Source organism: Synchiropus splendidus, chromosome 4 (genome assembly GCF_027744825.2).
Source record: "Synchiropus splendidus isolate RoL2022-P1 chromosome 4, RoL_Sspl_1.0, whole genome shotgun sequence".
NCBI lineage: Eukaryota > Metazoa > Chordata > Actinopteri > Syngnathiformes > Callionymidae > Synchiropus > Synchiropus splendidus.
This window is the reverse complement of record NC_071337.1, coordinates 11,003,602-11,021,079: the sequence shown is the minus strand read 5'-3', so window position 1 is coordinate 11,021,079 and position 17,478 is coordinate 11,003,602. Positions and strand designations below refer to the sequence as shown.

Here is a 17,478-nt window from a genome sequence, read left to right as displayed (position 1 = left end):
CAGAAAGATGCCCCTGATACTTTACGGTGCATTTGTTTATACATGAATCAACTAGTTAACGCGGAGGGAAGCAGCTGGCATGTAAATACCCGATGAATATTCCAGGAGCGGAATCCTCCGAGGACGTCGGACATCTTTTGCATGTAAATGCCTCCTAAAGCTGGTGTGGAAGAGTGAGCGGAGCTGTGAGGTTCTTGGCCGTCACTGATCCGCAGCGTGTTTAAGTGCCTGGATCCTATAAGCCGTGTTAAATGCAGCTTTTCCCCATCTCACCTGAGGATATAAATTTGCTGTGGAAGTCGGCACCACACATCTTCTCTGACAGCTGTGTCATCATTTTATTGTTAAAGTACTTCTAACAATGGCTTTAAAATTAGAGAAAATTTTATTTTTAATTTAAATCTGAATATTTTTTGATGGTCAGTATTCTTTCAAAGTCCTTGTTGGACAGTATACAGCGCCCCCTTCATGAAGAGCGCCGTGACTAAACTTTATTAGTGAAGACGGTGTGATTCAGTCAATTTACACGACAAATATTATGATGAGTAGATATCCTTTATTTGTCATCGGCTGTACCTTCAGTCGTCCTCCTGTGTATTTGTGTGTTTACACTTTTCAGTGTAGTGTGTAAATCCACGTGATTGTCTTTCATGTTTTCACCTCACGGGACAACAAATCAAGTTGAAGTCAGTCAGCAGCCAACCTACGGCTTTAGATATACTCCTGTTTAAAATGTCTATTATTAAAGGACTATATGTAAAATAAGAACACATTATGATGGTTGACTTTATAATCTCCCTATTATGGGAAGAATCTAATCTATAATAATGATAATGATAATAATAATAACAATAATAATAATTATTATTATTTGATTTTCCTAACTAAACGTCATTTGTTTTTAGAGAATGTTTATCCTTTTTGGGCTAAGTTGTGTTTATGATGAAGAATAAAAATATGTATAGAGCAACTGAAATCATAATGAATCTAGTTTCAATCCTAGTGATGAATAATTTTGTGAAATTGCAGCAGTTTTTCCTCTAATATTTAATTTCTCATGGAATTATTATAAAAGCAAATCTTATTTTTCCATTCACTCAAGTTTCTTAATCATATAGAATAATTTCTTCATTATTATTTTTTAAATGTGTTGATTTGAAAAATCTTGTATTATTTATTTATTATGGTCCAGTTTATGTATCATTGTAACTCAAATTTATTCGAAAAGATTTTTTTTTTAACCTTTCTAACATTTTTCCACCTTATCTGACACCAACAAATCAGTGCTCAACAGAGTTTCTTATATCTCAATTTAACAGTGAACTCATAGATTTTGTAGAACTCCACCGTTAGACTTTTGCTGCTGTGTTTTTTCACAAACAGGATCCTATTACTCCAACCTTGCCGTTGACCTTCATAACTGCCAGTATTTCTGTGTGATGTTCTGCAGCATTAGCGATTTTATTGAATAACGGCCGTAATTGAATTGCATATTGAATTTCTTCTTAGGCTTCAACAACACTTAGAGATGTATTACCATATAAATACACAAGAATGAGTAATGGCCCACTGAAGATGCTTTCAATGCGTCTGAGCAAGAAGGGAAAATAAAATTCACATTATTTGCAATCCAGTCCAATTTATTTCCAATTAAAGGCACTTCTATTGTCATCCTCGCGTCAGCCTCCATCACCTTAATGTGACAAGTGTGCGAGAGCCGTACCTGCATATAGAGAGCTTCTTAGTGGAGCAGAAGCTATTAAAATTTAAGTATGTGAAGATGCCCTGCAGTACAAGTCATTACATCGCTTTATTTACACCTCTGTGTGACACTGGAACTTCAGGGAGACGGCACAGAAGTGTGATAGGCTGAGGATGAAATAAGATTTTTATTTTTTATTGTAATATAAATAGTAATTATCGAAACTACACACACGTGTCCTGTCGGCGTCCTGCTGTCACTCAATCACCCGTTCCATTCAGTTACAGAAAACTTTTTACATGAAAATAATGGCCTGAATATTAAATATTGTTAATGAAAATTAAAAAAGACCCACACCTTGTGAAAAGTTGGTAAGAGTTATGGATTATTAAACCATTATAAACAATGTTGAAACACATTTTAATAGCATGCGTTTCTCCGTGTCGCCTAGAAATGGTTAATGGAAATGGCTAACCCAGTGGCTAGCAAAAACTAAGCAGCAGCTACATCAGTCCTGAGCAAGTGCGGCCCTTTGACTATATTTATGTGGCCCTCCTGGTGTGAGAGTAAAATGATTAAACTGGTCACGTCTGTATTTTTCGGAGAGCATTTGTTCATTGTGAGTGCAACTGAAATATAACTTCCCTGTTTTTGTTCATCTTTTCAGTTGACTAGTTTAGGAGCATTGAAAATAGAATTAATAATCTTGTGTTTTAGATTTATTAAGACACAACCAGCCAACCAACATTTTTACGTATTGTTTTTCTGATGTAGTTCCACAATTAGACATAATATCCTCACTTGATTTTTTTCCATTTGGTTTTCCTTTCATGTCAACGTTCTTTTTTCTCGTCGGCTCTTTCTTTTGGGTTTGACAGCCCCTCACTATAACATGTTATGTGGCCCCCTTTATTTGCAAGTTAGCAGTATATTTCTTTGTGCAGAAAACTCTTTGTATTCTGAGATATTTATATTGGAAAATGTAAGTAAACCCTGCCGGTGACGCTGTAGACTCATCTTTAGACACTGAAGTGGTTGTATGTACAACCTACTTCACCCTTTTAAGACCAAAATAATCACTAGATTTAAAATTACATTCTGCAATCCAGTGAAATATTCCATGCTATTAGACTTTACAGGTGAACTGTAACCTAGAAAGAGGTTGCTGCACTCTGTTTTTTTTTTTTACATTTTAATGCCATTATTATTATTTTTTTTTATATAATTCAATCCAAACTAATATGGTTTATTGAGATGTATTAAGTCTACAGCCAATTTGCTGTTACATAACTGAGTGAATGTGTCAAAGAACCCATTTAAATGCAGAGGAATAGAATCTGGTGAAATACAGTTGACCTGTGCTGTGGGCAACTGGCTGCTGTGTTTTACTGTTGTAAACTCCACTTGACATCTCAACTCTTGTTTGTTTGGATTCATCTCCTGATAATGTCAGTTTAGGTTTTACAAAGTCTCTAACATCAGCGGCTAGTGTCTTGCCTGCAGTCATGTGACCATGGCGCTCCTTTCCTGTGCAATTAATTTGTCAGTTCTCTATTGTTCAGCGTTTAATTCGCCTAGTGATTCAGCAAAAATCACCCAAAACTGGAGGAAAATCTGGTGCAGGTTCGGAAAAAGAGAAAGTGGGAAAAAGGAACCTGTCAGACTTACGAAGAAAACCTTCTTCTTTTGTCACATTTTTGACGTTCTGCCGACTGTAATACTCTGCTGTGGGTGCAGAAAACGATGACAATACACCTCCATCCTTTCCAAGTTATATAAGATGATTTTGTTGGTTATAAAACCTGATTAAAGCAAGAGTCCCGCATCTCGAATGTGTGTAGGAATCATGTTAATCCTCCATCAGCGCAGCTCGCTGCTGCTTAATGGTTAGTGACACGCCTCCCACTGGGGCCCTTTTCCTGCTCCATTCCAGCTCCGCTTCATTATGGCTCCTGGTGAGTCACCAAATTACCAAATAAATGTAGCATGATGACATCCCATCTATATTCACTTATGGCTGTTATTAAAAATGACAAATCGAGGCAAAATCCATCCCATTCCTGATGTGCTCGCCACGTTTGCCACCAGTCGATACACTCGCTGAAGCAGGGTGAGAGTTTATTTCAATGTTTGCTTTAAAAACTATTACACGGCAGATGAAGCCCATTTGTCTTGGTTCGTCATCCGACTGTGAAATGTGAAATATCCTTCTTATGAAGGGTGCATTCATCACTGTTATTTTCTTCATTTTTCCCTACACACTTGAAGATACAAATAAGTTAAGCAACCTTTGCGAGTCTAAAATTAAGTCATACTTGGGTTATGTTATCGCTCATTGAACCGTGATAATATGGTCATTAGTGGATTTTTAAATTTTTAAACATTTAATTTAACAAGTTATTTATGTTGAAAATTGTATTTCTCTTGTTTGGTTATTTTATATAATTAAATTAAAGTTGGTGTCAAAATTTCTTTTATATTTTCTCCATTAAATTAGAATCTTTTTAAGCGAGATACTGTTTTTCATTCTCCATTTCCTCTCTCCATTGGTAGACTTTGACTTAAAAAATAAAAAATAAAAAAAAATAAAAAGAGAGGAAAGGTACTGGGACAGCACGTACTTCTGCCTGGACCCTCATTTTCATTGTCATTTTAACTATTAAACAAATGACTTGTTTATTTATGGTTACTACTTGGTAATTATGGTGTTGTTTAGAGTGAGCGACAATTCCTGGGTAAAATCTTAATCTTAAGTCTTAAATCTTAACAAGACACTAAATGGTACTTTATAATGATTAATTACTGGCTAATATGCCGCAAACACACATATGAATAAGTAGTTTATTCAGGGTAATAAATGTTCCCTAATCTAAAGTGTGAGCATAATTTAGTGTAAATATATTCCGAGTGTGATGTCTTGAATTGGACAGCAGGTGGGAGTAGGGTTGAGACGGGAGCACACACTGTCAGCAGTAGTGATGACTGAAGGAGAAAACCTTCAGAGCACTGGTAACGCTGCATTTTCTCACCACTAACACATGATAGTTAATTTATTTCAGTGATTTGATTTGTGTTCTGTGAAGTCAGGATTTGCAGCTTGTGTTCGCTTCTTAACATGAGATTGTCTCATGACTGGAAAAATGAATTTCAAAATCTTTAGAAGGTTCTTAAATGCAAATGGACCTCCGGATTGGCTCCGAAACAGAATCACTTGTCCCTAATCCCTTGTCCTTAAAGTTTCAACCAAATCCAAACATAACTTTTTGAATTGTGCTGCACCCAAACAAAAACACAAACAGACAAGGATGAGGTAATAATAAATTGACTTGCTTCACCGCCTGACTCTGCTCAGTGTCCTAATTTTGACAGCGTCCGTATTGTCACCCTCTGCATTTCCCTCTTTTTTTTTTCCCGGCATGGATGTCCTCAAAGTACATTTCAAAAATCCCTAGCTATTCTGGCTTCCTCACAACGTGGGTGCGATATGTATGAGCCAGCTTCAGACAAGATGATCAGATTTACATAGTTTAAAAATCCCGGAAGGAACGTTTATTATGTTTGGAAACCACGTGGCTCAAGGCTACAAGTCGCGGCAGATTCTTTGTTGAGTTTTTTTTTTTAGGGATGAATTATTTACGTGAACGAACTTGCTCCGATGGCAAACATGCCGAGTTCAGAAGCACATTTGCATGTAGGGAAATGATATTGTGGCGGCCTGTGCGGATGACTCATCCAGACTGCAAATGCTCCAGTCCGTGTCAGGACAGCTTTATGATTAATCCTCGTCTCAGCGCCAGAACACGTATATCATGGTGTTTTTATACACAACTCTTACAGCACTCTGTATTAGCTAATTGCTTTTGCTCCAGTTTACTGATTCAACACAACAATTATTCAGTTTGCCGTTTATTTCTGATATGTTTTACATTTTTAATTTAATCGTGAAATACTTCATAGCTTCCAACAATGGTCTTGTGGCTAAACCACACCAGAGTGTGACAATTTCAAGACTCTTGTTGCAGCTATTGTTCATGAAAGATTGTAATGATAAGCGAAATGAACGACAATGTTCTTGAGGAAACTGTTCACCAACACATGGAAGTGCAATGTGTCGGCTGACTTTTGAATGCGAGTCGTAACCTATTTATTAATGAAAGTTTTCTCATTTTGTCTCATATTGTTTCTTATTTCCACACATTTGCATGTGTTTTTATTCTTGTTGGCTGTAGAACAAAATGATTTTTAGGATGCGTTATATCACAATTAGAGGTTAGATATTAAATAAAACACCAGAAGGAATGTGCAGTTTACCACTTTCAAACCAGGGGTCAGTCTAGAGAAGCACACGCATGGTAAATAATACGCCTATTTCTGTGTGCTTTTCAAGGTCGGATGAGGACTCGGAAGGCAACAGGGACATCTGCAGTGAGATCCTCCAGATGAAAGCTCTCGAGAGACTCACTTCCACGGTCAGTGGGTTCATGCTTGTTCAAGAATGCTCAGTGATCTCCTCCTCTCCATCACCCTTCCCCATAAAATTTGAATCTCCTGCTGAGAGACAACACGTCTCACAGCACTTCCACCCAACACATATATGATGAGCTGTCTCACCCAGCTGGTCCAGGCAGGTTGTTGTACGGTGTCAAAACACCTTCGTCTTTATAGTTTGTCGCACCCATGACCCACCATCCTCTCTCTTTCATGCTTCTGTAGAGACCCAATTTCATAGCTCAGATGAAATATTACTGTCCTGTTGTGTTTATTTTGCCCTCTAACCTCTGCGCTTAATGCCTCCTTGTTTTGTGTGATTGTCTGTAAAACAATAAACTCTTTAATCTTTCCCCACCAATGAGATACCGTCACAGGTTTTTAGGCCAGCACACTCATGTACTTTTCTCCTTCAGGTACAAAGTGAGTTGGCGGCTGCTCTCGCCAGAAAGACTCGCAAAGCGTGTAAGTAAATGTGACCTGCATGGATTTGCATGTCTGCATTTTCTCTTCACCAATGCTGTTGCTGATCAATTCTGAATATGAAGTTGGGTTGAAATGTCTCAAGTGTTCTATCCAGTGTGAAACCAGAGAGGAGAGACACATCCCGCTTAAGGTTAAAAAAATAAAAGTCCATGATAACATTCTTCTGTCCAGAAATAATCCATGATTTTATCTTAACTTCACACCGCCGCTCTGCAATATTATCAACTATTAAAAATATTACACATATTTAATAAAACATAATAATCACAAAAAGGCTAAAAGTCAGCATGACATCACTCATGCCCTCTTTTTCTAGTACTAAATGAAATCACAATCATTCTATTCAGGACTTCTTTTTGATTTGTTCCAGTATCGGAGCAGGACTCTGAGACGACGGAGACAAACCAGCAGGAGCTTCGGACACCCAGCGAGGAGAGCAGCCCGGTGAGACCAGAAATTCATGGTCACTAACAAAATTATAACATTAGTGTTAAACTTCTGGCCTGGGGGACAAAACCAGTCCACCAACTTGTTTCATGTGGTCCGCGTGATGCTTGTCTCCGATTTGAGTATAGATGCTTGTTGATATCATGCTTTTAGAAGAACTTCCAAAAACACAAAATACTTCTTCCTGCCTCCTTAGCTGGTCTCAGCTACAGCACTGAGTAGCCAAGAAGGCACACATTAAAAAATAAATAATTGGAGGCATGATGCACATTCAGAACATTGCTGAGTTTGTTTTTATTATTTGATTGTTTCATTACTTGATTGTGGACCCTGTTTTCAAAACATTTACAGTGAGATGTGCTCAATAGTCCAGCAATGACGGTAGTTTTTGGTGGGAAGGAAATTAGGAGGAAGCTTATGTGTTCAGTGGTGGACACAGATAGTTCTGCTAAATCAAAGAATTCAAATGGAGTGATCGTTCCGAATACCTAGACCAGACCTGGGCAAAGGGGGCCATATGCGGCCTGATGCCTGTATTTTTGTGGCCCGTTTGACGTCAGACTAAAACTATAACTCTTACGTCCTCATTTTTCTGGCTTTTTTAAGTTCTTTTTCTTTTAGTCACCACCACAACTTCAGCAGTAAATATAGCATGTTCTTGTTTTAAGACAAAAACTTTCTTCTTTTTATTGGCCATTTTTGTGTTTTTCTTGTTCCCCAAAATACATGGAAGGAATACTGAATATATATTTTGAAATAAATTTCCTTTTTATCTTGAATGTCTAGTCCACAGTTAAGTTGATTCATATTCAAATTAAGTGCATATAAAATCAAATATTTCAATAGGTTTCCTGGCATATTTTAATTACATTTAATCTTTTTAGGTTAATTTTGTCCTTGTTACATAAGTGTGTATTTTGGATACTTTCATCGTCATGTTTTGTAGTCATTGCTGTCTTTCTTTTGATGATGGCCCCTCACAACTGTTACAGTTTCTAATGAGGCCCTTTAGGAAATGTAATGCCCACCTTTGGCCTAGACCTTTAGGTTAACTTTTCAGCCCTTTGTGTTATTGACTGACTCAGATTCTGAAGAGAAATATTCATCCTCTGATGAGGCTTTTCACTCATACAGTATGACAGAGAGTGATGCTGCTTCTGCACACAGTTGCAACATCTCTGTTTGCCGTCAGTCCGTAGGCATCGCATACTGGAGCCGATGCTTTACTGTGTAGCCGGAATGTGAAAATAATTCGATGGGAAATAGCAGCAGATGCGATAGAAGCCGTGGGAGAAAATACACTGAGCACAGTAGTGGAGGCTGCATGGTCTGTGTTCATGGTCCGGCTGTGAATGACAGCGATGGATGACCATACGTCATGATCATTGTTTCTTTTGAGATGAAGATGAATATCACCAATGGAACAGATAAACACCTGCATAAGTTGAGCAGGGTGATGTTATAATAGCTGTGTGATTTTACTCCCAACACAAACTTTGCGTGTCACTGAAGGGTCTTTTTACTTTTAACTTTTCCATTTTTATATATATAAATATATTTTATATATATATTTATATATATAAATATTTAACTCAAAAAACTTTGGCGCCCAAAGGGTTAAGTTAATGTGTTCTGGCAGTAAACAGGAAGAGACTGTGGTGAGGTACGTTGCATCACGGAGCTGCTTGGTAAACATTCAAAAATGGAAAGATGCAATGAAATTGCTGGGCTTTGACTAAATTGAAGGCTACGGATGGTAATAACGCTGGCGAGACTGTCTAACGTTCGCATAGGAAGCCTTCCAAGCAATTTGGCCTTTACAGTAGACCTTGCTCCGAGCACATTAGTCATCCTCAGACGAGACAAGGACGAAGCATGCTGAGCTAAAAAACACAGAAGGTCAACTTTACATTTCAAATTTAGTTTTGCATTTTGGGATGACCAGCACAAGACAAGCGATTATTGCCTGAGCTAGGGAAGGTTATTGAGTGTAATTCGGTGAGATGATGAATGTGGAAAAGGGGGTCAGAACGTGGAGCAGTGAGGGGGGTGGGCTTGTTCGCTGTCAACACCTCAGTACAGTGGAAAACTCCTTTTCTGCATCAATAATTTATCCAGGCTGATCACCCTGGAGAGATGGTGAGGGAGAAGGAAATGTCATCTTTTAAACATCGCCTCGCTCTGCGCTTAACATCAACCCTGAACCCAGAATATGTGGAAAACATGAATTCGTATGAGTCTGGGTGTGAAGGACTGTGCGGATTAATTCATATTGTGGGTCTTCCCTTCCTGTTGATGGATCCCCCTGATAAAGAATTCAAAGGTCTTTATGAAAAAATCATCCATAGTCTGTTGCTTAGAGGCTGGACTGTGTGTGTGAGCTAAAATGCTGGGTCACCACAGTAGCTGGTTCTGCAAATATTCAGAGGCATCAAAGCAGCAATTGGGATTTTTGAAATGTTAAGCTTCCGCAGGTGACGCTCAGAGTCAGCTGCACATACAGAGGCGTGACCCACAAACGGGTTTATCTCGGGGTGTTCTGCGTCCAGGGCAGGAAGCAGAAATCTAGCTTGCGGGAAGTGGCAAAGGACTGGAGCCAGCGGTTGAGTTTGTGTGTGTCTGCAGCCATGTGACCAGATAAGAGTTGGGATGGTGGGTGGTCATCCATTGAAACAAAGCTTCGGCAGGCAGTTTGTTTTCCTGCATGCCCAAATATGAACACACCGCTGCTATAGCATTAGCATCATATCAAAGGAAAAATCAGTGTTATCCAAATTCAATGAAAATAGCAATCGTATGATAAAATCTGTACAAATTTAAAAAAAAAAAGTGTTCTAAAAGAAGGAAAAAAACTCTAAAAGTACATAATAATACAAGAGAAAACTGTAAAATATTTCAATCGAAGGGTCTGAATTAAAAAGAAAAAAAATAATTTATACTTATTAACATTATTTTGTAGATGTATTCACTTTATGTATGTGTTATCCCAATCCTAATCTCTAATCCCTAAATGTAAAGCTCAGGAAGTCCCCTCCAACATGGTGTGGCCCCGGGGCCGCAGCATGCCCAGGTCTGACTCAGTGTTGACCGTTAGCTGTGTGCACCGTGGGATAGTTGAGCTCACAGGAAGGGTTACACAACTCGTAGCGAGACGATATGCCCAGGCTCTCTTTCTCCCAAGGAAAATAAACAAACGCTGCTTCCTGCCACTGATGATAAGAATCGTACTCGCAGCTCACCAGAGTACGCCAGCAGCCATTTCTCTGTCACCGGGTCTTACAGGGGACTCCGCTTTCATTTCCAGGGAAACCTAACCTCTCTCCTGCTCGTCCTCTCAAGCAACGTTCACAACACCATGCGAATTCAGAAGCATGTTTACATCACTGTACTGCACTGTAAAACTTATTGCCTTTTTTAATGAGTCTGTGGAACATGTTTGCGGCGGCTTTGTGAGGATTTGTTGGTAAACTAAAAAAAAAACCCATCACATCTAACTCTCTTGTGTTGATGAAACTTTACTCAGAACAACTCATAAAAAGACTAAACAAGTCTGCAAATAGCTTGTTTCTCTACCGGCACCATGTAAACAAGATGCGGCGGCTCCACATGTATCAGTAATGATACGCACTGTATACACTTGGGCTGGGCTGCTCAGCCCTCGACTTTGGACCACAGAAGGGGAGGAGACACCCGAACACACACTTTTCTAGCACACACACCCACTTCTACTAATCACAAACTCCCTCTCTGCCAGATATCTGCTGACACCGATGTCAGACAGAGGCAGTCAGACAGAACGTGCAACAGATCGCTGGATTAACAGCAGAATTAATCAAGTTTATAAAGAATGAGGAGGATTTAGAGGGAGAATCTGATTCGGACCTAACAGGATTATAATCTAATGTTTCTGGATTATGCCCTAAGTGCTTCACTTGGACAAGAGACCTTGAACCTTCTTGACTTTCATCCCTCTGAAACGCTGTCCAAAATGTCCTGGGACTGCGGTCTGAGATACGTGTTCCTGCCTCCTGTGTTGCAGCTCGGGGGAGTGTGCACTTTGCGTGGCGGCAACAGCAGCGGAGGAGGAGTGGGCACCATGTGTGGACGCGAGGATCTGACCAGCAGGCTGGGTTTGGAGGCCGTCCAGCGCCTGGCCAAAGATGGCTGCAGGCTGCTGCAGAACCACAACTACAGACTGCCGGACAGAAACCAGGCGGTGAGTTTGAAAGGGTGATGAATATTTGATGTGATTCTATCAAGCCAAGTGATATTGCTGATGTCAAGTGGTCGCTGACTCATCCTGGCCACTGAGCTCTGGCAGCACAGTCAGAGTGAGTAGAAAGTTTTGGACGTCATCATGTGGTGGATGTCACATCTGGTGTCACCTCAGGTGTGAGTGAGTCAAGAGAGTCAAGTCAGAGGTCCGGTAAAATGGGACTGTCATACGCTGTCACACAAAAACATACTTGAAGAGTTACTTTGACAGACTCAAGCACACTGTCTGACTTGTTGACTGACTCTGAGGCAGACCTGCTGAGAGACCTGTAAGGAGGCTTGTCAGGTTGAACACTCCCTGGTGGACCTGATGAGACACTGTGATGACTTGGAGGCACACTACCTCTCAGACTTGTTGGCACACATGCTGGTGAACTGGGTGGTACTCTAGCTAAAACGCATTTGCTGATGGACTTGGAGACACACTCTTTGCCACAATTTGTGGTTCAATCCCAATTGACTTGTTGGCACAACCCCTTAAAGACTTAGTGGTAGACTCCCTAAAAGACTTGGTGTTACACTCCCTGAAAGACGTGGAGACACACACCTTTGAAGACTGGGTTTTACAATCCCTGCTGGACTTAGTGGTCCATTCCCTGCAAGACTTGGCAGTACAGTACTTAAAAGACTTGGTGGTACACTCAGTGAAAGACTAGGTAGTTAACTGCCAAAACGACTTGGTAGGTAGCTCTGTGAAAGAGTTATTTGTGGTTCAATTATTATTGACTTGTTGATACAGTCCCTAAAATACTTGGAGGTGATTGTGATGGACATGGTAGTAGACTCCCTAAAAGACTTGGTGGTACACTTACTGAAACAGTGGGTAGTTGACTCTCTGAAAGACTAGGTAACAAACTCCCTGAAAGACTTGATTCACTCACTGGAAGACTAGGTTGTGCAGTCCCTGTTGGACGTGGTGGTACACTACTGGCAAGACATGGTAATTAACTCTCTGAATGACTTGGTGATGTTCTGCCTAAAAGATTGGTTGGTAGCTCTGTCAAAGACTTGGCAGTCCATTCCCTGGAAGCACAGTTGAGGGTGGCCTCAGTGGCACATACTCTTTTGATGTCAGACTCCTGAAAGAGCTTGTTAGAACAATCCTTGACGCACTTGTTGTGAAGCACTTGCTCTCTGACTTGAGGGAAGACCCTCTCAAACTTGGAAAACTTGTGTGGACCACACGTGGAAAAGCTCGATGATGGTGGACATAGTGACGGAATCCTTGACACAGACTTGCTAACAGACTCAGAGTTGGAGTGTGACACAGACTGTCTGAAGGCCTCAGTCAAACTTACCATCTGCAGACTGAAGCTCACTCAAAGAAGAATGCTGAGACCGAGAGGAGAAACCATGACGACAGACACAAGCAAAACCAGTCAGTGTGAACACAGGTTTCATGATGTAGGACGGGCATGAGGTTAATCCAGCGGATGCACTTGCTTCTTGTGATCACTTCGGATCACTGACGCTCCAGATTTCCACCCAGTCAAGTGCGTAGGTGTTAATAATTGTGTAGACCACTGTAATTTCTTACTCTTAGAAAATGACAGACTGTGTGTGTGTGTGTGTGTGTGTGTGTGTGTGTGTGTGTGCGCGTGCACAGCTGAGTCTCTGGCAGGCGGAGTGTGCGCACATAATTAGCGGGGTGTTAGTGAAGCGATGTGCCGTGTAATCTCACTCCCTCGTACACCTGAGGGCAGGAAATCAAGCGAGTGTGAGTTATGCTTTACTGATGGAACGCTTTTCTCTCTGTCACCTCATATACATGAACATATAGTAATAACCCTTTTTCAAATGACTTCACCGAGCTCATTAAAGGTGTACTGTGCTGGCGAGTTGGTGAGAGACGACTCTAGGGTGTGTGATGTTGGGGCGTGCTGTGAATGATCTTTATAAACAATGCTAAGGCAAAACAATTCCATCAGATTAACAACACAATGCTTTGTCAGATGGCCCCAAAGAGAACTCTTTTCACCTGGTTGTCATGGCGATCCCGTTTGAAAGAGTGATAAGCGCTGGCAGACCACTGTGGCTGTTTCCATAGTGATCGAGTTCTCATGTGGAAGCAGTGAATTGGATGTAACTCTGCCTTCTATTCAGTTCTGATTAGATTTTAGACTTGCTTTAGACTACAGTTACATATTTCAGTCAAGCAAATGTTCAAAGGCTGAGAAAGTCATTATTTTTGCATTATTGCGCAGGCATTTTTTTAGGTTAACCTCAATTTTTGGAGCTGTTATTGCCCCATTTGTAGGTTTTGTATGTGTTACAGCCAGTGTTCCAGGACGATGTGACAGCAGAAACAGAAACAGTTGCTGGTGGAAGTAGCTTCATAACATACTTCCTTTAGGCTTGCCATGACGTCCATTTCTGCTCAGTCGCGCGTGTGGGTGGGTATGTTTTACAATACTTATGAGTACAAAGTCTTGACCAGCCACCTTCTTGTGTGGACATTTTCCTTTGTGCAGACATTTTGACCTGTCCTCACAAGGTTTAGGGAGTTAAAACGTCAATAAAAGTAGTTCATTATTGGGTTTAAATTTGGTTCTGAGTCCTGGTTAACTTAAGCCCGTTGTTTTGGATGGTTAGGTTTAGGGTGAGAGGCTGAAGAAAGCATTATGTCCAGTCCAACTGCATGTACTTGTGGGGCCCTCAGGTGTTTGTGTGACCCCAGAAGGTTAAGCATCAATTTGAGAATGAATACAGTCCCCCCCAAAGTTGGTGTGACAAACCTGTGTATGTGTGTGTTCCTGATTTTTTTCTTACTTGTGAGCAACAGTTCTTCACAAAACACCTTCTTCTAAGGACCTTCTGCCTTTGTGGGGACCATTTGGCCAGATCCCACAAATCCACAAAAAAACTGCTTCATTACAACTCCAAATTTAACCAAATTTTGGTTCAGAGTCCTGGTTAAGGCTAGCCTCTTGTTTTGGATGGTTAGGTTTAGGGTGAGAGGCTGAGGAAAGAATTATGGCAATGAGGCTTCCTACGAAGATAGAGGTACAAACATGCATGTGTGTGTGTGTGCACGGCAGAGAGGAATGTGTGGCCTTGTGAAAAACACGAAGCAAATGTATGTCTTCCATTTCCTTTCTCTCTCTCTCTCTCCCCAAATCCAAATCTGTGAAGCAGAAAGTCTGCCCATTCTGAGGCACAGAGTCCTGACTTGAACCTGCTGAAGTGAACGAGGGAGAGTGTTTCGGAAACAGGAGGGAAGGGTGGAGAAGCGCTGGTGTTGCAGCTGGAAGGGAAGGGGCTGGGTGGAGTGGAAGGAAGGAGAGTGACGCACCTGTTAACAGAAGATTAAAGGCTGTAAGAACATTGCCACCTCATGCAATGATAAAGTTCCCTCTCTCGCCCTCTCAGAAAATGATCTGAATAATTCAGTAAACTCTGGAATCACTAGTCAGGATTTTGACAAAAGGAAGATAAAATCTCTGGAAGAAATGTATCATAGGTAGTAGATCAATGATAAGTGTTGTGGACTATTATGGTTTGTTTGGATCCAGCATGTCGCCAGGCTCTTCATAGCATAAATGTTAGCACATCAATATCTTCATTCATTTATGTTGACTTTTCTGCATTCACGGTGAGTAAAATGATAAAAGGTATTGGATTATTCACCATAACATGGTGAATAAAAAAATATATATTCATATTTGTAATATAATTCTGGTTATTGAGCAGCAAACAAACAGTTTTCTATTATCTTTGTAGGTTTAGGAAAGAGAAAAGGAGATGTAAAATCTTGTGTCTTGGATGGATGTTTCTTTAGATATTCTTACCTGCTGAATCAGCGCCAGTGATTGGTCACACGAGCTGCCAATATCTATTATGCAAAATTAAAAATGTCATTCTACCTTTCATTTCGTGGATATTCTATTTCCCATAGCTGAGTTACTCTGTGTTTGTTGTCGAAAAGTCAATTGTTCCGTAAACTCATTGCACAGCTCATCCAACTGCCGTCACCTTCAGTGTTCTGAAGCTCCTTGGATGTTCTGAGATAAACTGATGACATTTATCATTTCCACCTCTTGGAAAACAGCCTTTTTTGTAGCCTAAGCTGAAACACTGCACCCCAGTGGTGGGAGGCTGTCACTTCAATGGTTACAAAATAAACCGTCATTGTACACGCACGAGTTTGCGGCCTCAATTGTAAAGTAAAGTTAGTTCCAAACTCGCCGGAGTCATATATTCAGAGATTAGACACGTGCAAAGCTGTTTTATGGTCTGATCAAAATCTGAAAGCAAATATAGGCAGTAAAAAATCTTGAGTGATAAGTCATGGGGAGTGTGTTGTTTTATATCCCTTTATAGCCGAGGAGGTTTCTCCTGGCTTTACACTTCTTCTTCTTTGCTGCAGAGAACATTAATTTTTGGAGGAACGGCTGTGCCACCTGATGACCTTGGAGCTAGTTCGCAGAAACATGGGGTTGTGAAATATAACAATTAAGAAGGCGATATTCTCTCTTGTGGTTCTCAAGTAGGGCATTTTGTGGTTGCAAACTTGAAGCCTTTTTGACCATGTGCCAAAGAACAACAATAGTTTAACGCCTCTTTCAAGTGAGCCAGCTTCCTCCTGGAGTTTGGTTCGTTCCTGCACACTTGTGTCGGTGGTTTAAATCGCAGTTGGACTGATAAATCACTCTCATTGCCAGGAGTTTCCTCAAGACCTAATTAGGTGTCATGAAGTCTGTTTAATGATTTGCTTCAGTCTTTTTTTGTCGCCTGAAAACGTGCCGCCGTCTTTCCTGTCAGATGTCAACAAACTTTATCAATAAATCGTGGCTGCGCTTTATTATCCCAAAGGACACTCATCTTACAACTCGGTGTACCGGTGGACTTCAGTACTGCAACACAACTCTTGGGTAGTTGATTTTCCTGGCTGCGGTAATGATTTTTATAATGCACACAAACCGGTTCTAGTCTGAATATAACTTCTTAAATATACAAAGGGTGCGCGCACGTCTTCCTCTGCTTCATAATTTAGTGTTATTAGGTCTCCCATCACTTCAGCAGAGTTCTGCTCTTACCAAAGTGCTTCTAGTTTTCCAACTTTCCTCCAACTCTTTCGTGTTCCCTCTCGCTTCCCCTGTTGCATAACGGCGTGACCCCTCCTCAGAACACTGTCTGCTCTGTATATTTTTACTTTTCATGCCTCACATACTTTCTCAGACTGAAGTCATGTTATTGTGGGAGCCGCTGTTCAGTCCTCATCATCATCGTGGGGTTATTTGTGTGTGCAACTTCTTTCTTCTTTGCCTATACAGATATTTCTGCCGATGTTTTGTGATGTTTCAGTCCGCCTTTGATCCTGTTTGTTTTGGTGTGTGTTACAGCATCACCACTGTTGGCGCACTCTTGTTTTTCTTGGCGTTTGAGTATAGAGGCAGGAATCCAAAGTTTGGGCTTTATTTAGCTGAGAAGTCGGTGTCGAGCTGCACAGTAATTGGTTACACAATGCAATTCTTTTTTTGGTCTTTGTGTCACTTGAAATCTGTTGGATAAGTCATTGCATAATAGCTGCTGGATCGGTTGAGCTTCAATGGTCGTTATTGTTCAGCTTCTGTCATTCATCTTTTTTCATCATGTTTCCCTTTAAAACTCAGACACAGAAGTGAAAATAAGAAAATAAGAAACTAGATTATATGTAAAAAATAATCTCAAACTGGTCGTAACCCAAAATTACGCAGATATGATTGATGTCTCATGTCTGCTAGTTGAATTTAATGAAATCATGTAGCTGGAGTGGGCTGAACCCTGGAACAGGAAATATTTTTGTTCCAGACAGAGAGGTGCACCATGAATGCACCCATTATTAATTCATAAAATTGTCTAAAATTATTTTTTTTTTAATCTGAGCCAATCTTTTTCTTGATTCCTTGCTAATGGATTTGTTCTCATTTTGATTAAAAAATAAATAGCCTTTATACTAAATGATTTCTCCAATTGCATCCCATTCCCATTCCAGTGAAGGCAAACAATAATATTGTACATACATAATTCTATAGTAATATTTGATATGTTTTTTAATTATTTATTTTTTATCAACTAATACAAATGGAAAATATTGTACA

At 40.3% G+C, this 17,478-nt stretch overlaps 1 protein-coding gene across 1 annotated transcript in view; it reads left to right on the top strand.

The window, feature by feature from the left end:
* rapgef5a (Rap guanine nucleotide exchange factor (GEF) 5a) overlaps positions 1 to 17,478 on the top strand; it is a 52,354-nt gene that overhangs the window by 14,651 nt on the left and 20,225 nt on the right. Inside the window, exons 6-9 of the mRNA XM_053861601.1 lie at positions 6,090 to 6,171; positions 6,607 to 6,655; positions 7,047 to 7,120; positions 11,163 to 11,339. Coding sequence (XP_053717576.1) covers positions 6,090 to 6,171; positions 6,607 to 6,655; positions 7,047 to 7,120; positions 11,163 to 11,339 — 382 coding nt within the window. The remainder of the gene's footprint in view (positions 1 to 6,089; positions 6,172 to 6,606; positions 6,656 to 7,046; positions 7,121 to 11,162; positions 11,340 to 17,478) is intronic.